The sequence below is a fragment of the Pongo pygmaeus genome, chromosome 4 (assembly GCF_028885625.2).
Source record: "Pongo pygmaeus isolate AG05252 chromosome 4, NHGRI_mPonPyg2-v2.0_pri, whole genome shotgun sequence".
In the NCBI taxonomy this organism is placed as follows: domain Eukaryota; kingdom Metazoa; phylum Chordata; class Mammalia; order Primates; family Hominidae; genus Pongo; species Pongo pygmaeus.
The window spans coordinates 17262583-17286274 of NC_072377.2; the positions used below are offsets into that span (position 1 = coordinate 17262583).

The 23692-nt window shown below is 43.5% G+C and overlaps 1 protein-coding gene across 1 annotated transcript in view; it reads right to left on the minus strand.

Moving 5' to 3' along the window:
* Positions 1–23692, minus strand: part of MYO10 (myosin X) — a 268244-nt gene that overhangs the window by 199795 nt on the left and 44757 nt on the right. The window contains exon 2 of the mRNA XM_054489918.2: positions 9625–9723. Coding sequence (XP_054345893.1) covers positions 9625–9723 — 99 coding nt within the window. The remainder of the gene's footprint in view (positions 1–9624; positions 9724–23692) is intronic.

Sequence of the window (23692 nt, forward strand, 5' to 3'; positions counted from 1 at the left end):
TAAATTGAATAAATACCCCTTAAAAAACAATTAGGTAAACTGATATCACTCTAAGCTATTTCAGAGCAATCAAATTAGACTCTTTCCAGAAAAAGATAATAAAACAGTTCTAATCACCAAGGTGAAAAATCTAATTTAAAACTTATTAATCAATTCTACAATGTTCCTAAAGGGTGCTACAGTGACTGCTCGTGCGCCTCCTGGATGTTCCAGAAAAGACAAACGTTTAGTGCTGTCTTCCTTCTTACCCTTTTACATGAGTTGATCACCTGCAGAACCATGGTGCTTTTAAAAATCTGCTCTTCAGCCGGGCGCAGTGGCTCACGCCTGTAATCCCAGCACTTTGGGAGGCCAAGGCAGGCAGATCACAAGGTCAGGAGATCAAGACCATCCTGGCTAACACGGTGAAACCCCATCTCTACTAAAAATACATAAAATTAGCCGGGCGTGGTGGCATGTGCCTGTAGTCCCAGCTACTCGGGTGACTGAGGCAGGAGAATCGCTTGAACCCAGGAGGCGGAGGTTGCAGTGAGCCAAGATCGCGCCACTGCACTCCAGCCTGGGTGACAGAGCAAGACTCCGTCTCGAAAAGAAAAAAAAACCCTGATTTTCTGAAACTCTGTCCAAAGCTTGTGGGCCAAGAAGACAACTGATTTCTAACTTGTAGGACATGTGCTGATCCACCTGTGTGCTGGGGCCTTCAGAGGCCACAGTTATATATTTTTCAATAAAGTGTGAAGGAGTGTCATTTGCTCATTCATTTTCCATCTGTAAATACTTCACAGCAAGTATAAGTTACAAGTCAAATGGAATACTTTGGTTCTCTGTATTCCTAGTATCAACCTATAGTAGTTTAAATTTTAGAGTGGAATGAAATTTTAAATTAACATTAGAACTATCTCCTTGGCAAAAACAAACAACAAAAAAACAGCTGAATGAATACAAAATTCTCTTAAAGACTGAATGAAATAAGAAAGCATGGGTTGGGCAGTGGCTCACACCTGTAATCCTATTGCTTTCTTTTTTTTTTTTTTTTTTTTGAGATGGAGTGTTGCTCTGTTGCCCAGCATGGAGTGCAGTGGCGCCATCTCGGCTCACTGCAAGCTCCATCTCCCAGGTTCACACCATTCTCCTGCCTCAGCCTCCTGAGTAGCTGGGACTAAAGGTGCCCGCCACCACACCCGGCTAATTTTTTTGTGTGTGTATTTTTAGTAGAGATGGGGTTTCACCATGTTAGCCAGGATGGTCTCAATCTCCTGACCTCGTGATCCACCCACCTTGGCCTCCCAAAGTGCTGGGATTACAGGCGTGCGCCACCGCACCCGGCCCTATTGCTTTCAAAGACTGAGTCAGGTCACCTGAGGCCAGGAGTTCCAGACCAGCCTGGGCAACACAGTAAGACCCCATCTCCAGAAAAAATTTTTCAGGCATGGCGCACCCCTGTAGTCCTAGCTACTCAGGAGACTGAGACAGAAGGACCACTCAAGCCCAGGAGTTATAATGAGCTACGACTAGACCACTGCACCCCAGCCTAGATGACAGAGCAAGACCCTGTCGCTGAAAACAGAAGGTGGCCGGACGTGGACGCCTGTAATCCCAGCACTTTGGGAAGCCAAGGCGGGTGGATCACCTGAGGTCAGGAGTTCAAGGCCAGCCTAGCCAACATGGCAAAAGTGCATCTCTACTAAAAATACAAAAATTAGCCGGGCGTGGTGACACATGCCTCTAATCCCAGCTACTTAGGAGGCTGAGGCAGAAGAATCGCTTGAACGCAGGAGACAAAGGTTGCAGTGAGCTGAGATTACACCACTGCACTCCAGCTGGGGCAAAAGAGCAAGACTCCATTTCACAAAACAATAATAATAATAAATTAATAAAAACAGAAGGAAAAAAGGAAAGGAAGGGAAGGGGAAGGGAGAGGGGGAGGGGGAGGGGGAGGGGAAAAGAAAAGGAAAGGAAGCAGGCAGGTATGCCCTTTAGTGATCTCACACAAAATACTACACTGTGATCTCCTGCCACCCCGTGTTTCTGAGGTTCCATTTTAGGATTTTAGACACACATGGCTCTGCTTTTTCTCCAACACTAAACTGGATTTTAAAACTGCTTTTTAATTCACCTGAGAATTATTATGCTGCAGTCAGCCCAACTCCTGGCCACTGGAGGGGAGGGCTCAGAGAATAAAAAGGAAGGGAAAAGCTTTGAAGCGTAAGAAAAAACCTTCTAACTTTACCCAAAGCCCTCCTTCTTCTTGTCTTTATCTTTGCTTCCTCCAAAACAGTAATACTGGTGGAATACGGAAGGGCTTGAGTGCTTCTTGCTCTTCATTTTAAGTCATTATGACCCTAAGGCATTTTTCAGGAACATCTTCAAAATCCTTACTACTCCAATGTGGTTGGTCCAGCAACATAATATCACCAACGAGCTTGTGAAAAATTCAGCTCGCTCTCCAGCCCTACCCCAACCTGCCCGTCAGAATCTGCATTTTAACAAGATCCACAGGTGATTCGTATGCACCACTCTAAATCAAAGGAAAATTACAGTTTTGTAATTGTAACAGTTTTGTAAACTCTTTATGGATTCTAAGAGGTCACCTTCGGGTAAAATAAAAATTTCGCAGCCAGGCACAGTGACTCACACCTGTAATCCCAGCACTTTGGGAGGCCAAGGCGGGTGAATCATCTGAGGTTGGGAGTTGGAGACCAGCCCGACCAACATGGAGAAAGCCTGTCTCTACTAAAAATACAAAATTAGCTGGGCATGGTGGCATGCACCTGTAATCCCAGCTACTCGGGAGGCTGAGGCAGGAGAATCACTTGAATCCAGGAGGCGGAGGCTGCAGTGAGCCGAGATCGCGCCATTGCACTCCAGCCTGGACAACAAGAGCAAAACTCAGTCACAAAAAAAAAAAAAAAAAAAAAAAAAAAAAGCTCTGAAATTGTTTTTAAAGATATAGACAAATTGTCATTTGACAATTTCTACCATTTACCCACCATCTGACCTCAAACATGGTATTTCCTCTGTGTGTGTGTGTTTACATATATGCTAACATAAAATGTTTCAGCTTAAGCATGTTTTAGTGCACAGTCTAGTGGCATGAAGTACAATTACAGTGTTGTGCAACCATCACCATCATCCATCTTCCGAACGTTTCATCTTCCAAAACTAAAATACTATCCCCATTAAATAGTAACGTCCAATTCTCCCCTCCTCTCAGAAATACCAATATCTTAACATACCAAGCTGGGTCAAAACTAACCAATTTCCTTTAAAAGTAACCAAGGACAGGCTTGATCAAGGACAAGACCATGCTCTAAACTTTTGACTCCGACTCCTTCAAGAATCTATCCCTGGCCTAGCAGTGGCTCATGCCTGTAATCCCAGCACTTTGGGAGGCCGAGGCAGGCAGATCACTTGAGCTCAGGAGTTGGAGACTAGTCTGAGCAACATGGCAAAACCCCATCTCTACAAAAAATGAGTCAGGAGTGGTGGCATGTGCCTGTGGTCCCAGCTACTACGGAAGCTGAGGTGGGAGGATCACTTGAGCCTAGGAAGTGGAGGCTGCAGTGAGCCATGGTCATGCCACTGCATTCAAGACTGGGTAACTGAGCAAAATCCTGTCTCAAAAAAAAAAAATCTATCCCTGACCAGTTAAGTGCAGTGTTCCTGTCCTAGGCACCAGAACCAGTTAAAGAACTTCTCCTAATGCTTGGCGACGATTCCTGCATGTTCCACAGTGAACTTGTAACGTAAAGAGGGGAAGACTATGTAGGTCAGTAGAAAAACAAACTAGAGTCTTTGGGCCACTGGCAGTTCTTGATCCAAGCCTGAACCCAATTTTAAAAATCTTGCCTCACTTTTCTCATAACCCTGCAATTCCTACATGAGTCACCAAGCTAATTATACTTGTTATATTTGGGAATGACAGAGTGGACAACATAAAACTAAGTATTCGATGACCAAATGAAGATTAGAGGTCAAGGCTCAGCGTTGTTTTCACATTTAAGTACACATTATCATAGTTCAGTTCCTTCCAAACCCACAACCCATAAATACTGTTGAAAATGATCAGAACTACTGACCCAACCAACCCATTCCACTCCCACCTCACTGAGAGCTGCCCATGGACAACAGCCGGTAAGGGCTTCACACAGCCCAGGTTGCCGACTACAAGTCAAGGGCAGTGGCACCCAGAGACTGGTAGAGTTGTCGAGCTAGGAGCCTTTGTCAGAAAGCTTAGTTAGGACAGGAATAGAAAGTATCCTGAGAGCCTTAGGGACATCATGCTAAGTGAAATAAACCAGCCACAAAAGCACAAATACTGTATGAGTCCACTCACTGAGGTATTTAAAGTAATCAAAGTCATAGGAACAGAAAGAAGAGCAGTTACCAAGGGCTGGGGGAATTAGTGATTAGCGGGCATAGAGTTTCAGTGCTGCAAGATGAAAACATTCTTGAGATCTGACACACAACAATGTGAATAAACTTAACCCTAGTACCCTTAAAAATAGTTAAGATGGTAAAGTTAATGTTATGTGATTCTTACCGTAATTTTTTTAAAAAAGAAAAAAGTTAAAAGACTAAAAGGAAAACATCTTTGGGATTAAAATATAATTCAACAAGAAAGGGAAAGAATGCTGTATTAGTCTGTTTTCACACTGCTGATAAAGACATACCCAAGACTGGGAAGAAAAAGAGGTTTAATTGGACTTACAGTTCCACATGGCTCCTCAGAATCACGGCAGGAAGCGAAAGGCACTTCTTACATGGTGGTGGCAAGAGAAAATGAGGAAGCAAAGGCAGAAACCCCCGATAAACTCATCAGATCTTGTGAGACTTTTTCACTATCACAAGAATAGTATGGGAAAGACTGGCCCCCATGATTCAATTACCTCCCCTCTGGGTCCCTTCCACAACATATGGGAATTCTGGGAGATACAATTCAAGTTGAGATTTGGGTGGGGACACAGGCAAATCATATCATTTCACCCCGACCCCTCCAAATCTCATGTCCTCACATTTCAAAACCAATCATGCCTTCCCAACGGTCCCCCAAAGTCTTAACTCATTTCAGCATTAAGCCAAAAGTCCACAGTCCAAAGTCTCATCTGAGACAAGGCAAGTCCCTTCCGCCTATGAGCCTGTAAATTCAAAAGCAAGCTAATTACTTCCTAGATATAATGAGGGTACAGGTATTGGGTAAATAAAGCCATTCCAAATAGGAGAAATTGGCAAAACAAAGAGGTTACAGGGCACAGACAAATCTGAAATACAGTGGGGCAGTCAAATTTTTAAGCTCCAAAATTATCTCCTTTGACTCCAGGTCTCCCATCCAGGTCACACTGCTGCAAGAAGTGGGTTCCCATGGTCTTGGGTTGCTCCACCCCTGTGGCTTTACAGGGTACTGCCTCTGTCCCAGCTGCTTTCATGGGCCAGTGTTCAGTGTCTGCAGCTTTTCCAGGTGCACAGTACAAGCTGTCAGTGGATCTACCATTCTGCGGTCTGAAGGACAGTGGCCCTCTTCTCACAGCTCCACTAGGTGGTATCCCAGTAGCGACTCTGTGTGGGGGTTCTAACCAGCATTTCCCTTCCACACTGCCCTAGCAAAGGTTCTCCATGAGGGCCCCGCCCCTGCAGCAAACTTCTGCCTGGGCATTCAGGCATTTCCACACATCTTCTGAAATCTAGGCAGAGGTTCCCAAATCTCAATTCTTCTGTGCACCCACAGACTCAACAACACGTGGAAGCTGCCAAGGCTTGGGGACTCTACCCTCTAAAGCCACAGCCTCAGCTGTACATTGGCCCCTTTCAGCCACAGCTGGAGTGTGGAACAGCTGGGAGACAGGGCACCAAGTCCCTAGGCTGCACACAGCACAGGGACCTGGGCCTGGCCCACAAAACCATTTTTTCCTCCAGGGCCTCTGGGACTATGATGGGAAGGGCTGCTGTGAAGGTCTCTGATATGGCCTGGAGACATTTTCCCCATGGTCTTAGGGATTAACATTAGGCTCCTTGCTACTTACGCAAATTTCTGCAGCCAGCTTGAATTTCTCCCCAGAAAATGGGATTTTCGTCTGGGCATGGTGGCTCACACCTGTAATCCCAACACTTTGGGAGGACGAGGTGGGCGGATCACAAGGTCAGGAGATCGAGACGATCCTGGCTAACACGGTAAAACCCCATCTCTACTAAAAATACAAAAAATTAGCTGGGCATGGTGGTGGCACCTGTAGTCCCAGCTACTCAGGAGGCTGAGGCAGGAGAATGGTGTGAATCCAGGAGGTGGAGCTTGCAGTGAGCCGAGATCATGCCACTGCACTCCAGCCTGGGCAACAGAGCAAGACTCCGTCTAAAAAAAAAGGGGGGGGTTTTCTTTTCTATCACATAGTCAGGCTGCAAAATTTCCAAACCATTATGCTCTGCTTCCCTTATAAAACTGAATGCCTTTAACAGCCCTCAAGTCACCTCTTGAATGCTTTGCTGCTTAGAAATTTCTTCCACCAGATACCCTAAATCATCTCTCTCAAGTTTAAAGTTCCAGAAATCTCTAAGGCAGGGGCAAAATGCCAACAGTCTCTTTGCTAAAACATAACAAGAGTCCCCTTTGCTCCAGTTCCCAACAAGCTCATCTCCATCTGAGACCACCTCAGCCTGGATTTCATTGTCCATATTATTATCAGTATTTCTGTCAATGCTATTCAACAGGTCTTGAGGAAGTTCAAAACTTTCCTACATTTTCCTGTCTTCTTCTGAGCCCTCCAGACTGTTCCAACCTCTGCCTGTTACCCAGTTCCAAAGTCGCTTCCACATTTTCAGGTATCTTTCCAGCAAGGCTCCACGCCTGGTACCAATTTACTGTATTAGTCCATTTTCACAACAGGGAAGAAAATGAGGTTTAGTTGGACTTACAGTTCCACACGGCTCGGGAGGCCTCAGAATCATGGCAGGAGGCGAAAGGCACTTCTTACACGGAGGCAGCAAATGAAGAAGAAGCAAAAGCGGAAACCCCCGATAAACCCATCGGATCTCATGAGACTTATTCGCTATCACAAGAATAGCATGGGAAAGACTAGCCCCCATGATTCAATTACCTCCCCCTGGGTCCCTCCCACAACATATGGGAATTCTGGGAGATACAATTCAAGTTGAGATATGGGTGGGGACACAGCCAAATCATATCAAGTGACATGAAAAACCTATTTTACAATGCTTTCAGGAACACAATTTTGTTAAATGAATGACACTGTTTAGAAATTGTTTTTCCTTTTCATATCATCTTGAGAAGTATGTACAGGTCCTGAAAGAAACCAAATTCTCATCTGGGGAAACTGAGACGGGAAGACAGGCAGAGTGACAGAAAAATGCGGCCAGTCCTATCCTACAGGGAAACTTAAACATTTAAGCAGTGCCTGACCCTAAAGTTGAGCAAAATTCACTTATTTACTCCCTAGACTACAGATCATCCTATACTACCCGAGACTCTGATGGAGAAGGTACTAGACTGGGTGTTGGCAAAGTGTCCACGCTGTCAGTGACCATTAGACATGCTGTCTCTTTGTTCCCCCTCTCTCCCCATACCCCAAATCTACATCCACAAAGCACAGGTATATCTATATACTGAAAATCCATTCAAGACTCTCAGAAGAAAAAGAAATGAAGGAGTTACAAACACAGTATTACTACAGCTTATCAAATCAAGAACTAAGAACGATTCCACCAAGTAAACCGCCACTGCTAAGAAGTTTTGACAACCAAGTAGCCTGTCTGCCTCAAATTATGGAAACTGGCCCTGAAGCTTTTATTCTCAATAAAAGCTTGCAAACAACGACTTGCAAACTCAGTTCATAAACTACGTGGTTTTGGCCAGGGATGTTGGCTCACGCCTGTAATCCCAGCACTTTGGGAGGCCGAGGTGGGTGGATTACTCGAGGTCAGGAGTTCAAGACCAGCTTGGCCAAGTGGAATCCCATCTCACTAAAAATACAAAAATTAGTCGGGTGTGGTGGCAGGCACCTATAATCTCAGCTACTCGGGAGGCTGGGGCAGGAGACTCACTTGCACCCAGGAGGCGAAGGTCGGTACCACTGCACTCTCCAGGCTGGGCAACAGAGCAAGACTCCATCTCAGAAAATAAAAAAATAAATAAAAATAAAAACATAAACTATGTGTTTTAGATCCTTGCATTCGATTATCTTTTATTTCCTTAAGTCTTAAATTTTAATATGTACCTCTGAGGTAGAGGCCAATTTATAACATTAAATTAGTTTCCTTAGTAATATGGAGATGCCAGGTTTCTCTTATAATCATCAGAATATAATCAAGCAAACCAGTTTCTGGATTTACATATTTAATTTTAGTGATATGACTTTTCATTCATTTTACGCTAAAGAAACAAAATCAGCAACAGTGGCGCTCCTATAAACAGAAGAAACTTCTTCAGTTGCTTAACAAGGTAGATAAATAGGCTCAGCTCCAGTGATTTAGTCTGTCTTGTTCTTACAGTGATCAGGACAACATTACCCTAAATTCTCAGTGGGATCCTAGTATTTTCAACACCTATTTGTGATTAACTGAATGGTTTGTTTTCTGAGACAGAGTCTTGCTCTGTCACCCAGACCTGAGTGCAGTGGCGCAATCTTGGCTCACTGCAACCTCCGCCTTGCAGGTTGAAGCAATTCTTCTGCCTCAGCCTCCCAATTAGCTAGGATTACAGGTGCCTGCCACCACAGCCGGTTAATGTTTGTATTTTTAGTAGAGACAGGGTTTCACCATGTTGGCCAGGCTGGTCTTGAACTAATGACCTCAAGTGATCTGTCCGACTCGGCCTCCCAAAGTACTGAGATTACAGGCGTGAGCCACTGCACCCAGCCTGAACTGAATGTTTGTATTCTCCCCACAAATGAATATGGTGAATTCCTAATCTCCCATGCAATGGTGTTAGGGTCTTTGACAGGTGACTTGGTCATGAAGGTGCAGCCTTCATGAATGGGATTAGTGCCCTTATAAAAAAGGCCCAAGAGAACTCCCCCTTCTAGGACGTGAGGCCCAGCAAGAAGCTGGCTGGCTGTGAACCAGTGAGCAGAGGCCTCACAAGACACACAACTGCCAGCATCTTGATGGCCTTGGACTTTCCAGGCTCCAGAACTGTGACACATCGATATTTGCTCTTCATAAATCACTCAGTCTACGGTATTCTGTCATGGCAGCCCAAACTGACTAAGACACAAGAAAGTTTAAGAATTTTAAGAGAAAGTAACAAGTTAATCAGTCAGCAAATATCAATATACTTGAACTTTTGCTCAAATTACTTGCATCCTATACTTCTGATTGCTGAAAAAGATGAAAGAAGGCAGAAAAGATACCCAGGAGGGAAACCAGGCCAGTGCCATGCCCTTCTGTCCCCACAACTAGTTGGAATATTTGCTGTGTTCCATTTGAGAGAACTGTATTGTATCTATTACACACACACAGTGTACATTCTACATTCCCACTGGGATTCTGAATTATCACTTAGGAAAAAAATGTAAAGCATATGTATGTGTAGGGGGGCCAAGCACACGTGCCCTGGGCAAGAATAGCTACAAAGCAGACCATGGATGTTGGGAAGCTGCAGGGACTTGTTCTCACCTGACCATAGTCTGTCCGGAAGACGACAATGCCTTCTGCACAGGAATTTACAGTACTTGGAAAATGCTGGCCATTTTCTCTCAGCCAGACCCGTGTTCCCTGTAAACAAAACAAACAAGATTGAACTGAGTTTGGATTGCATTTTGTGGCGAAATTCTACTGTCGAAATTACCATAACTTCTATATTCCTTAAAAAAAAAATCTTTTTGCAAAGTAAATGTCTTTCTCAAGCAAAGAACAAATCTTCGCGAAGCATCATCCACAGGCTTTACTATCCACAAGTGTGACTGAGAGTCCCATCAGACATAGAAGGCAAAGAGGGACTAAGAAAATAGTAGCTAGCCCCTGTGTTCTCACCATGCAACTGATTTAGTTGGATTACGTCATTTGAGATGATGAAGCAGGCACTATGACCATTCCCATTTTACAGAGGGAGAACCAGAGGCCTAGAGGTAAAGTAACTTGCCCAGCATCACAAAGACTGAGCGAGTACTTGACAGGCAGTTGGGCTCCAGAAACCAAAAGTTTAACTAGGTCTCAACAGGCCTTCACCCTCTTTGAGAACTCTTCAGAAACTAATGGCTCCCATTCTCTTAGGTCAAAGTCCGGTACACTTGCCCACTTGGAGGACATTAGACCACTCCCTTGACTCCTACTTATACCAAAATCCATGTGTAAACTGGACTCTCCAAAAGAGGAACTGAAGTTTCTAATATTTATCAGAACTCAGTCCACCAGCACAAATTTTGTTAGGATTACATGAGACACCTAATGAACTTCAAAGTTCAGGATTGTATCTTAAAAGATGGCAACTTCCAGATCCCACGTTTTAAATCTTGGGCACATTTTTTGGCATTGATCTCATTTCCACTTATTTATTTCCCCACTGGACAAATGAAATATCATATTGAGCTTTTTTAAGGCTCAATTTCATCTTCCTTTGATTTAATCACATGAAACCGTTTTTCAAACACAAGTGATAAAGTTTGGAGGAATTACTGGGTGTTCACTGGTCATTCAAAGAATTACCTTCATGAATACTACTCAGCCATAAAAAGGAATGAAATAATGGCATTCACAACAACGTGGATGGAGTTGGAGACCATGATTCTAATGAAGTCACTCAGGAATGGAAAACCGAACAATATATGTTCTCACTTGTAAGTGGGAGCTAAGCTATGAAGATGCAAAGGCATAAGAATGACACGATGGACTCTGGGGACTCAGGGAGAAGGGTAGGAGGGTGGCGAAGGATAAAAGACTACACAACAGGTACAGTGGACACTGTTCGGGTGATGGGTGCACCAGAATCTCAGAAATCACCACTGAATAACATATCCATGTAACTAAACACCACCTGTCCCCCAAAAACTACTGAAATTTTTAAAAAAAGAAAACAAAAAGAATTACCTTTATGACGTATACTCATATGATGGAATGCAACACTGAGCTTCAGTATCTCATTAAACTTTTTCTACTCTGCTCAACAATTTCAATTCCAACAAAAATGACACCAAGCACATCCTTATGAATCAATGTATTCAAGTGGAAATAGAACAAAATTATCACTTGACATAGCACTTTATTTTTTTCTCCCTCCCTCCCTTCCTAAAATAGCACTTTAATTGAACAACTCCTTTTCTAGACTTTTCTACCTCATTTCATTTATTTCTGTTTTGTTGAATATTTGAAATATACTGGTTATGGTATGTTCCATTTCCAGTTGAAGGAGCTAGTACTGCTCTTTAAACATAGAGTTGGCAGGGGATAAATGACACACCAGTAAACTCATCATTTTATGCTACTTAAATGGTGCCAATCAATTGCAAACATAGTCACCTCCAGTAAAAGAGTGCCCCAGATATATCAGGGTCATGTGCTAAGAAGCCTCAATGACATTGTATTGAATACTAACCTTCCGTAAATTAGGAATCCTCTCAATTCCAAGAGGAAATTGCAGCTTGGAGCTTAAGACTTTGCCCAGTGCCACACAGCTAGTGACCTAGGCAGATCTCTCCAAATTCCTAATCCCATGCTCTTCCCACACATCACACTGACTCTACTTGTCTCCTGAAAATAATTCATAAATAAATCAAATGCATTCATAAATCAGTCAGCAATTAAAATCTAACAACAGAGTCACCTTAAATGGCCTGTTATCACACGTAACTATTTGTTCTCTCTCATCTTTCTAGGAAGGAACATTTAAGAAGACACAAAATCTGACGTAAAGGTTACTCCATTCCCTCAGTGCCCATGATAACACTGTTTAAAATCCATAAGCCAGAAGCCGGACGTGGTGGCTCACGCCTGTAATCCCAGCACTTTGGAAGGCCGAGATGGGTGGATCACTTGAGGTCAGGAGTTTGAGACCAACCTGGCCAACATGGTGAAACCCCGTGTCTACCAAAAAAGTACAAAACTTAGCCAGACATGGTGGTGCATGCCTGTAATCCCAGCTTCTCAGGAGGCTGAGGGAGGAGAATTGCTTGAAACCAGGAGGCAGAGGTTACACTGAATTGGGATCGTGCCACTACGCTCCAGCCTGGGTGACAGAGTAAACTGTATCTCAATAAATAAATAAAATCCACAAGCCAGGACCTCAAATGTTAACTGTTACTCGGGATCCATAGTTAATTCACTCTTTGTTTGATGAATGAATTTGGGGCGGGCCAGCTAGAATCCCCAGAAAGAGGTTCTACAAGCATTTCTAAAATCACAGTGGCTGGAGATCCCAATATTGAAATGGAACAGACTCCTTTCCCCACTGACCAACTCACACAGTTCCCCTGAGAGTTCTACGACTCTCCTGGTATCCCCTATTGTGACCTTATCTATAAGAGGCCCTCCCCATAGGCACTCATTTCCCTGGTACATACTATGGAGGTTTTGAGTTGTTTACTCCATTCTTAGTTCTTCAAAGATGCTCCAAAGAGGAGTTTAAATCCTCTGCTATAAAGATGGAAAATAGCATCAAAAATGAATATTAAGTGCTCCTATATCCTAATCCTATATCCTATATCCTATATCCTATCCTGAGGCCTGACTATTTAAAGAACACACAGCACCAACAGGGGCCAGTACCTATTTGCACACAAGTCCCTCACCCCCTACTCTTGCTTCAGGCTGAGACACTGATAACACACATGAAGAATGAGACTTAACAACTGCCTGTCAGTCCTGATTTCTTTATTAGCAAACAGCTGCTTCCAAAAAGAACACTGACTTCAGGCATCTGCTAAGATGCTGGTCTCTCAAATATCACTCCATACCCAAGCCACATTATTTGTAACATTCTAGAAAAAGATTCCAAGTGCCTGATGACATTTTTCAGCCTCTCTTTAATTCACATGTCAGGGACTGCAATATTTGAAAGCTTTTAAATATACACCTCCCAACACACACACACGCCCATGCTCGCAGCAATGAAAATGTTCAAAGTGATATAAGGCAAGAACTTTTACTCATTAGGTTAAAATCAGGAAACAATAACTCCCAGTGTAGCTCCATCCCAGAACCCCTAGTCCAAAGCTTTCTGTGTGTTGTGACCATCAGTAGCATTGTTTTCATTAAAAAGGATTTCACACACCTGTTTCCCAATTAAAATTGTCTATTTAGTAAGAATGAAACTGAGATTACGCAACATTATCAAATTAATATAAATTGTCAGCAGGATTAATACGTACCTTTTGGCTTCCATAGGCCACCCAGAACATATTTTTTCACTCCAGTGTGCAGTTTCTTTGACTTAGCATCTCACTGTGGGTCTCTTTACCCTTTCGTTTGAAAGTACTACAAAGCCCTTTGTTGACACAGTGCTTTATGATCAAACACACAGTTCAGCTCCTGTAGTCCAAAGGTCTTTTCCAACAGGTGTGAAGAACTGCTGATAAGCAACTTTTACAAAATCCAGCCCAGATTTCAAATCCACAGCCCATTGGCCAGTTTTCCTAGGTCTATCACAAACAGCTGTCTTCCACAGGTGGGACGGGAAATGCATTCAAAACACCCCCTTTGTTCTTTGAAAAAGTATTAACTGGCAATTTTCATAGAATCGGAATTGCAAAGTTAAACCACTGAAATAGGCATTTTTTACATAGATTGTTCCTGGTGCTTTCTCTGAGACCCCAATCTTTCTACTTCCACTCTATCAGAACACATGTGCCCAGGTCCGAAAGAGGCCACCCACAAGCATTTGAAAACGAAGTCATAGGCAGACATTTACCAGACCATCTAAGTTGGAGTGGGAAAGAAAAATTTGCCCACCGTATGCAAACTATTACATTCAGTCATTGTTAAATAAGGCTGATAATTTAATACACAATATAGGCAACCTAGCATATGGAAAAGGCTCACGATTTGATTAAAAATTGCCTTTACAAGCAGGTGGAACAAGTTTGATCATAACATACACATTTTATTAAAACATGGACAAGTTTGCATCTTAATTTCTGAGACAAATATGTGAGTGTTAATATAATGGCTACAAATTTTTCTGTACATAATCACCAGAAACGTTTCTGCAATATAAAGCACTTGCACATAAATTCCTATCCTCCTTTGAACTTTAAAGCAATCCTTTAAGACAGAGAAGCAATACCGTCCCTTTCTTCAAACGCAAGGTTCACAGAGGTTCCATTTTCTACTGCCAACAATGATTTCCTGGATATAATAAAAGGGGCTGACTTTACCAAAAGTTGGTGAGGATGTAGAGAAACTGAGAATGTAAAATGGTACATCTGCTTTGGAAAATGGTTTGGCAATTCCTTAAAAAGCTGAACATAATCTTATCATATATGTCCCAACAATTTAACTCCTAGATAGTTGTCTACTCAAAAAAATTTTTTAAGTCTTGTGTGCAAATATTCATAGAAGCAATATTCTTACTAGCAAAATACTGGAAACAATTCAAAGGTCTAGTAACTGGTATAGAGATACTCAGAATAAATCCATACAATAAGACTCCTCAGTTATTTAAATTAAAAAAAAAAAAAAGAATCACTGATACATTCACCAACAAAGATGGACCACAGTCATCATGGTAAGTGAAAGAAGCCAGATACAAAAGGCTACATACCGTGTGGTTCCATTTATATGAGGTTTCTGGAAAGGCAAATCCATAGACACAGACAATAGATGAATGGCTACCCAGAGCTGGGAGTGGGACGGACAGTGACTGAGTGAAAAAAAGGTGGAAATCTGTTCTAAAACTGCCCTGTGGCAATGGCTGCACAACTGTATACATGTGCTGACAATCATTCTACTGGGCACCTATAACGGCTGAATTTCTCTCTATGGAATTATAACTCAATAATATCAAATCATTTTTATTTTTATTTTCTTTATTTTTTTTTTTTTTTTTTTGAGACGGAGTCTCGCTCTGTCACCCAGGCTGGAGTGCAGTGGCACGATCTCAGCTCACTGCAAGCTCCACCTCCCGGGTTCACACCATTCTCCTGCCTCAGCCTCCCGAGTAGCTGGGACTACAGGTGCCCGCCACCACGCCCGGCTAATTTTTTGTATTTTTAGTAGAGACGGGGTTTCACCGTGTTAGCCAGGATGGTCTCGATCTCCTGACCTCATGATCCGCCCACCTCAGCCTCCCAAAGTGCTGGGATTACAGACATGAGCCACCGCGCCCAGACATCATTTTTAAAAAATTGCTTTCCCAGCCTACGTATTTCTCAAATGCACATGAACATTCTTAACCATTCCACAGTAGGAAAGCCCAATCACATTTCTGTAACTGAGCAACAGAGGTGTTGAGAAACATATCAAAACAACAACAACCCCATAATGATGAAATTCAAGGGCCATGTTGAATTCATTAAGTCTCTGCTCTCCATTAACACAGACTAGAGGGGCTAAGAGACCACGCAGGAGACTTGCCCAAGCTAATCTAAGGTTGAGGTTGTGATAGATTTTACCATGGTGTCATTGTGGACAATTATCCCCTTCCCTGGAAGAAAATCATAAAACCCAGGCCGACTGCCTCCTGCTTGCTGATACCTCCCCAACTGGCCCATTCATCACCTTTTATCTATGATTCCTTCCCACCGCAATGGCAAAGTGAAGCTGCTGCACAAGGCCTAAAATGCTGACACACAAAGTTGCTGACCTCTGCTTTAAGATAAAGAGGATAGTATCACCATCACAAATTTTAACCTCCTGTTGCCCTTTTAAAAACTATTACATTTCTCTTCTGATTTCAAAAATGATTTTCTTTCCTGAACTCTGATTGAAAAAATAAGTTTAAAAATAAGTTAGAGAAACAACCCTAAAAAGAGATAACAGTGGACTTTAAATACCGTTCTGTACGGCATGTTCTAATTACAGGTTCACGAAAAAGAGAACATTCTTTAGCCAAACATACAACTTAGTCTCAGCCCCGGAACAGGGCACTGTGCCTGCTCATCTCCCACAGCTGTTTCTCTCGCCTATGTTAAGTACCTCAGTTCAGGATTCTCTGGCCACCTACGTGACCAACTCAAAATTTGCTCTTGAAATGTGATCTGCTTTTTCCTTTTTAAAGATGCAGAGGGCTGGCACAGTGCCTCATGCCTGTAATCCCAGCACTCTGGGAGACCGAGGCAGGCAGATTGCCTGAGCCCAAAAGTTTGAGACCAGCCTGGGCATCCTGGAGAGACCCTGTCTCTTATTTTAAAAATGCAAAAAATAAGCCAGGCATGGTGGTGCATGCCTGTGGTCTCAGCTACTTGGGAGGCTGAGGTGGGAGGATCACCTGAGGCTGGGAAGTAAAGGGTACTGTGAGCCATGATTCCACCACCTCACTCCAGCCTGGGAGACTCTGTCTCCAAAAAAAATAAAATAAAAAATAAAAAGACACAGAGGTCAAATAACTTTGTAATGCATCAGATAAATTAATATGGCTATTTAAATCTGCAATAAATTCAACAGCCAAAAGAAAGTTTTCCTCTTTTTGCCTGCAATGACTCAGTGAAGAAGTCACTTGGCTTAGGAGATCTCTAATGTAGGGCCTAGGGAGTGGGGATATTGGTTCTTGATGAACTGCAGAAACAGGTTGTGAGCACCAAGGACTTAAGCAGCACTTTTTCTCCTGTTTTACAGTCTTTTCTTTCTTCTTCTGTTGGAAGTAGGAGTTATCTTTCCAACTTACCAGATGCGGGTTTTTTTTCTGATTCTTATTACTCAAAGACACATCAAAGGACACGTGGCTTTTATAACATGAAGTTGTAATACAAGTTTCTCCACCTCGGTACTATTGACATTGTGGACTAGGTGATTCTTTGTTGGAGACTGCAGGTTCATTCTAGTTGAGAATCACTGTTCTAGAGTAATACAGTGTTCTAGAGCCATGGTCAAATTGAAGGCGTTTACAAAACCATTCATTGTCAGTGACCTAGTTAATTAAAAGCAGACTCTGTTATCTAAATCCCATGAATTTCAAAAATCCCAAGAATGGAGGTCAGTTCAGATAAAGTATAGCTGGGGCAGACCTAATTTCTGGTATCATTAAAACTGGGTACACACAGAACAGAGAAAGTAGCCTCTGCAGTCTAATTCAAACCCTTTGACAAACATAAGGAAAAGAGGAACAGAGGCCGATAGGTGGGCAGTGCTAGAAGAACCCTCTTCTTTTCCTCCTCTCTGTCCACTCTGCTTTTTTTTTTTTAAGGGAGAGCAGACTTTTAATGTAGATTATTGGAACCATGCAGACACAGCCTGTCCACTGTGCTCTTTAACCTCAGATGCTATCTCAACTCCCAAATGCTTGCAAACCCCAATGCAAAGCTTGTCAGAAAACTTAGCCACGTGCAGATAAGAATGGAGAGAGGAGCAAAGCAAGGTGCTCATCGGCCGGGCACGGTGGCTCATGCCTGTAATCCCTGCACTTTGGGAGGCCAAGGCAGGTGGATCACCTGAGGTCAGGAGTTCGACACCAGCCTGGCCAACATGATGAAACTCCGTCTCTACTAAAAATACAAAAAATTAGCTGGGCGCGGTGGTGGGCGCCTGTAATCCCAGCTACTTGGGAGGCTGGGCAGGAGAATCACTTGAACCCGGAGGGCAGAGGTTGCAGTGAGCCAAGATCATACCACTGCACTCCAGCCCGGGCAACAGGGCAAGACTCCGTCTCAACAACAACAAAAAAAGGGTGGGGGCGGGGGGGTGGCAGCATCATCACAGGTATAAAATGAGTATGACAAACGCAGCGCTAATGCAAGCCACGAGGATGAGGGAACACTGTGAGCTGGGGCACAACCCTAAGATTCAGAAATGAAGGGGAAGGTGAAATCTAAGACTTCTCCCCTGCAGAGACAGCCACCCTCAGCAGGGGACCTGAAGTGATAGCAGGCAGTCTCCAAAGCATCCCTGGATACCCAGGCATCACCCACAGCAGTCGGTGGTCTTCATAGGTCCTTGCTATAGAGTACTCAAACAGAGTAGAGCACCCACGACAGCTAAGTGAGTCCCTCTGACTCATTTCCTTGTCTTGAGACTACAGGGTTTTAAACCCGAAGCTGGCAATCATTTCTGAAGAACTGCATCCAATTCCACAGAGGAAAGCTTCAGTTCAGCCATGGCCATATAGGCTCTGAAAGGAACACAGGTGGTTTTTAGGCTCAGGTCAAAGGATGCAGAGCTGAAGGAGATGGCAAGTCAAAGCTCCACCCTGACCGACTACAGAGGAAGGAAAAGTAATAAAGTGAGTCTCAAGAGAGAAACTTGGTGAGCATACAGTTGATAATGTTGGAAATGTGTGGTTTGAGAGTCCCGAGTTTGTAATACTTTTCTTTGGGCTGGAGAACAATGATAGACGTTTGTTCTCTATACAGGCAACCGCAAGAACAACTGTTCCGTGCCCATCAGAGAGCTGATCCCGTCATTAAATCCCAGGGGAAAATGTGTTCCTGACATTGTGCTTCAGAATTCCGACATAATTTCTTCTCAAAGATGCTGCCAGAAGTGTTGGGTGACTCCCCAGACTGGCCTATTGCTGAAATGCTCTACATTTTTTGAAGGAATATATTTCATCTATTTATAGCTTTCAGCTACATCATCATCGTCATCATCATTTCTCAAGCTCGCCTATGGGCTAAAGGATCATTTGTAACACTACTGCGGCTGGGCACAGTGGCTCCCAACTGTAATCCCAGCACTCTGGGAGGCTGAGGAAGGCGGATCACTTGAGATCAGGAGTTTGACACCATCCTGGCCAACATGGTGAAACCCCGCCTCTACTAAAAATACCAAAATTAGCCGGATGTGGTGGCACGGGCTTGTAATCTCAGCTACTTGGGAGTCTGAAGCATGAGAATCGCTTGAACCAGGGAGGCGGAGGTTTCAGTGAGCCAAGATCGTGCCACTGCACTCCAGCATGGATGACAGAGCAAGACTCCATCTCCAAAAACAAAACAAAACAAAACAAAAACAAAAAAACACTATTGCCACTGAAGACCACAGTGTTCCAAATACTAATAAACACACCTACAAAAACACAGTAGGGTTGTAAACTGAGGCCTGCCTGTGCTCATGACCATAAAGTTCACAGACCAATTTGTCCCATGTTTTTGGTCCTTTCCAGCTCTCTAGTGCACCGGATGGGAAGGATCGAATAGCACCCACATTCCTTCCCCTTATCCTGCCCACATTGCCAAACTCTGTCACCACCAGGAACAGCAGCTTTCATCCAGAGGATAACATGAAAAGTTTACGATAGTAAGAGGTGGAAAGGGAGGAAAAGAAGAAAAGAAAGTGGTAAAAGGTATCACCAACAATACACTAATCTTTGGTCAATGTTCCAAAGGAAAAGATACAAAGATTCACCACCATCCCACACTTCCAATCAAAATCAAAACCAAAATGAACTATGCTAAATGGCAGGATGCTTCAATTATAAATGTGTGATTCTGTGAAGAGTTTATTCCCATAGTTATGGGTTCCAACTTGCCAACTGATTTGAGTCCTGAGTATTATTATTATCATTATTATTATTATTATTATTATTATTATTATTATTATTATTTTTAGATGGAGTCTAGCTCTGCTGCCCAGGCTGGAGTGCAGTGGCATGATCTCAGCTCACTGCAATCTCTGCCTTCTGGGTTCAAGTGTTTCTCCTACCTCAGCCTCCCAAGTAGCTGGGGCTACAGGTATGCACCACCACATTCAGCTAATTTTTGTATTTTTAGTAGAGACTGGGTTTCACCATGTTGGCCAGGCTGGTATCGAACACCTGACCTCAGGTGATCCACCCACCTCAGCCTCCCAAAGTGCTGTGATTACAGACATGAGCCACCATGTCTGGCCTCAGTCCTGAGTTTTATAATCTGATTTCCCCCACCTTCCTCACAATTCCTTACAACACCTTTTCAGTTAATCTTTTAAACTACAGTGACCAGTAATAGTCCCAGAAACAATTTAACACTAAAAGAAATGAGACATCTCCAAATTGCTGAGGGTACCTCAAACATTGTAGGAATGTGACGATACAATAAACAAAAGTCAAATTATTCCATCTATTAGTTAACCATCATTACGTAGCCAACACATATGTTTATTAGAAAGTGGACCTAAAGAATCAGCCAACATGCCTAAAATAATTCATCCATCTGCAAATTGTTCCACCCACTCACCCATTCTTCCATCCCTCATACTTTCACAAGCTCATCCTTCCACCAAATATCTCCTAACACCCCCTCCCCAATCATATACCAGGCACTAGGAAAGAGTGGACAGCATGTAAAATAGTTCTAGCTCTAGGCTGGGCACAGTGACTCACACCTGTAATCTCAACACTTTGAGAGTCCAAGGTGGGAGGATTACTTGAGCTTCAGAGTTCAAGACCACCCTGGGCAAGATGGTGAGACCTCGTCTCTACAACTTTTTTTTTAATTAAAAAATTATTCAAGACCAGCCTGACAAACGTGAAGAAACCCCATCTCTACTAAAAATACAAAATTAGTTGGGTGTGGTGGTCCATGCCTGTAATCCCAGCTACTCAGGAGGCTGAGGCAGGAGAACTGCTTGAACCCAGGAGGGAGAGGTTGTGGTGAGCCGAAATTGCGCCATTGCACTCCAGCCTGAGCAACAAGAGCGAGACTCCGTCTCAAAAGAAAAAAAAAAAAAAATAGCCAGACATACTCCCATAGTTGGGAGGCTAAGGCAGGAGGATCCCTTGAGCCCAGATGTTCCACGGATACAGTGAGCTCTGATCATGCTACTGCACTCCAGCCTGAACAAGATAAGCCAAAACCCCTATCTCTTAAAAAAAAAAAAAGTAAAATTCGAATTAAATAAAATAAAATAGTTCTGGCTCTAAAAAGCACAGAGGTAAACTATGCCCACTCTAACGCCCTTCCTATCTGTTCTCTCTGTTCCACAGGGGATAGTTACATAATATAAACAGTAGGCCAAGCCAGGCATGGTGACTCATGCCTGGAATCCCAGCACTTTTGGGAGGCTGAAGTGGGAGGATCGTTTGAGCTCAGAAGTTTGAGACCAGCCTGGGCAACGTGGCAAAACCCTGTTTCTGCAAAAAATATAAAAATTAGCTGGGCATGGTGGCACATGCCTGTAGTCCCAGCTACTCAGCAGGCTGAGGTGGGAGGATGGCTTAAGCCCAAGAGGCGGAGGTTGCAGTGAGGTGTGATTGTGCCTCTGCACTCTAGCCTGTGACAGGGTGAGACCCTGCTTCAAAATTTAAAAAAATTTAAAAAACAACAACAACAAAAAAAACAAAAACAGCCTGGCCAACATGGTGAAACCCCGTCTCTATTAAAAATACAAAAATTAGCTGAGCGTGGTGGCAGGCACCTGTAATCCCAGGTAGTCAGGAGGCTGAGGCAGGAGAATCGCTTGAACCCAGCAGGCAGAGGTTGCAGTGAGCCAAGATCGCACCACTATACTCCAGCCTGGGCAACAGAGAAAGACTCTGTCTCAGAAAAGAAAGAAGGAAAGAAAGGAAGAAATAAAGCAGTAGAACAAGCCAAGAAAGACAAGTAAGTAAATGGAGCAAGGAGACACAGATTTTATAAAATGTATAAAACTGTCTCACTAAGAACTCTCAAAAAACTAGTGGGAAATCCTGTTTTTAAAGGACACAAAACAAAACAGCTGGTTTAAGAACTGCATTCCACTCCTCTTGGTGGAAGCAGTAGGAGGTATAGGACAGAAAGGGCAATAAAAGACCAGCACAAGATGTTTGCACTCTGTGTGAAATCTGATACCAGACATCCTTACCTCCCATTTCCCAGTTTATTGTCCTTTCCTCCTCTTGATAAGAATCATTTTTGTGGGGAGAGGGGGAGAGAAATGCCTACATATAAACAAACTGATAAGATTTTCTTAATGAAATCCCAGTTGTTTTCTGGCTACCATCTGTTTTTAGAAAAAATACACAAGCATGCTCAGAACAGGAGTTTGTTGTTACTTCATAAAAATGAATGACCCAAGAACACAGTGGGAAGAAAATAAACTTAAAACAGCTATCTGTCATTTCTGTTTCATACATATTAATTAATTCCTTTGCAGATTTCTATCACATATTGAAAACAAATTTTTTTTTCATAAAATCATACTTCCTGAATTAAAAGGTACGTGAAAGATAACCTAGCCCAATCAAAATGACACATAATGTGTTGGCAAGAATGTGGAGAAACTAGAACCCTCGTGCACTGCTGCTAAGAATGTGAAATGATGCAGCTGCTGTGGAAAAGAGTTTGGCAGTTCCTCAAAAAGTAAAATATAGAGTTACCATATGACCCAGAAATTCCACTGCTAGGTAAATACCCCAGAGACATGAAAACATATGTCCACACGAAAACTTGTACACAAATGTTCATAGCAGCATTACGTGCAATAGCCTGAAAGCGGAAACAACCCTCATGTCCATCAACTAGTGAATGGATTTTTTTTAATGTGGTCTATTCATACAATGGAATATTATTCAACTATAAGGTTGACATGGTGGTCACGCTTGTAATCCCAGAACTTTGGGAGGCCAGGGCAGGCAGATCACCTGAGGTCAGGAGTTTGAGACCAGCCTGGCCAACATGGAGAAACCCTATCTCCACTAAAAATACAAAAATTAGCCAGGTGTGGTGGCACATGCCTGTAACCCCAGCTACTCTGGAGGCCGAGACAGGAGAATCACTTCAACCGGAGAGGCAGAGGTTGCAATGAGCCAAGATCATGCCACTGCATTCCAGCCTGGGCAGCAGAGCAAGATTCTGTCTCAAAAAATAAAACAAAATAAAAATGAACAGAGAACTGATACATGCTATATAACATGGATGAGCCTAGAAAACACTATGCTAAGTAGAAGAAGGCAGTCAGAAAGGACCACATGTTGTATGACTCCATTTATATGGAGAAGTTAAATCCATAGAGACAGAAAGTTGGTCAGGCATGGTGGCACTCGTCTGTAATCCCAGTACTTTGGGAGGCCGATACAGGTGGATCACATGAGGTCAGGTGTTAGAGACCAGCCTGACTAACATGGTGAAACCCCGTCTCCACTAAAACACAAAATTAGAAAATTAGCCAGGCGCGGTAGCAGGTGCCTGTAATCCCAGCTACTTGAGGCTGAGGCAGGAGAATCGCTTGAACTCTTGAACTCAGGAGGCAGAGGTTGCAGTGAGTCAAGATTGTGCCATTGCACTCCAGCCTGGATGACAGAGTGAGACTCCATCTTGAAAGAGAGAGAAAAGGAGAAAGAGAAAGGAAGGAAAGAAGGAAGGAAGGGAGGAAGGGGGGAGGGGGAAGGGAGGAGGGGGAAGGGGGAGGGGGAAGGGGGAAGGGGGAAGGGGAGGGTGGAGGGGGAGGGGGAGGGGGAAGGGGGGAGGGGGAAGGGGGAGGGGGAAGGGGAAGGGGGAGGGGGAAGGGGGAGGGGGAAGGGGGAGGGGGAAAGGGGAAGGGGGAAGGGGGAGGGGGAAAGGGGAAGGGGGAAGGGGGAGGAGGAGGAGAAAAAGCTCACTGGTGGTTGCTAGGGGCTGGGAGGAGGGGAGAATGGGGAGTGGCTGCTAACAGGTATGGAGTTTTGTTGGGGGGTTTTCTGGAGTAGGAAAATGTGATAAAATTAGAT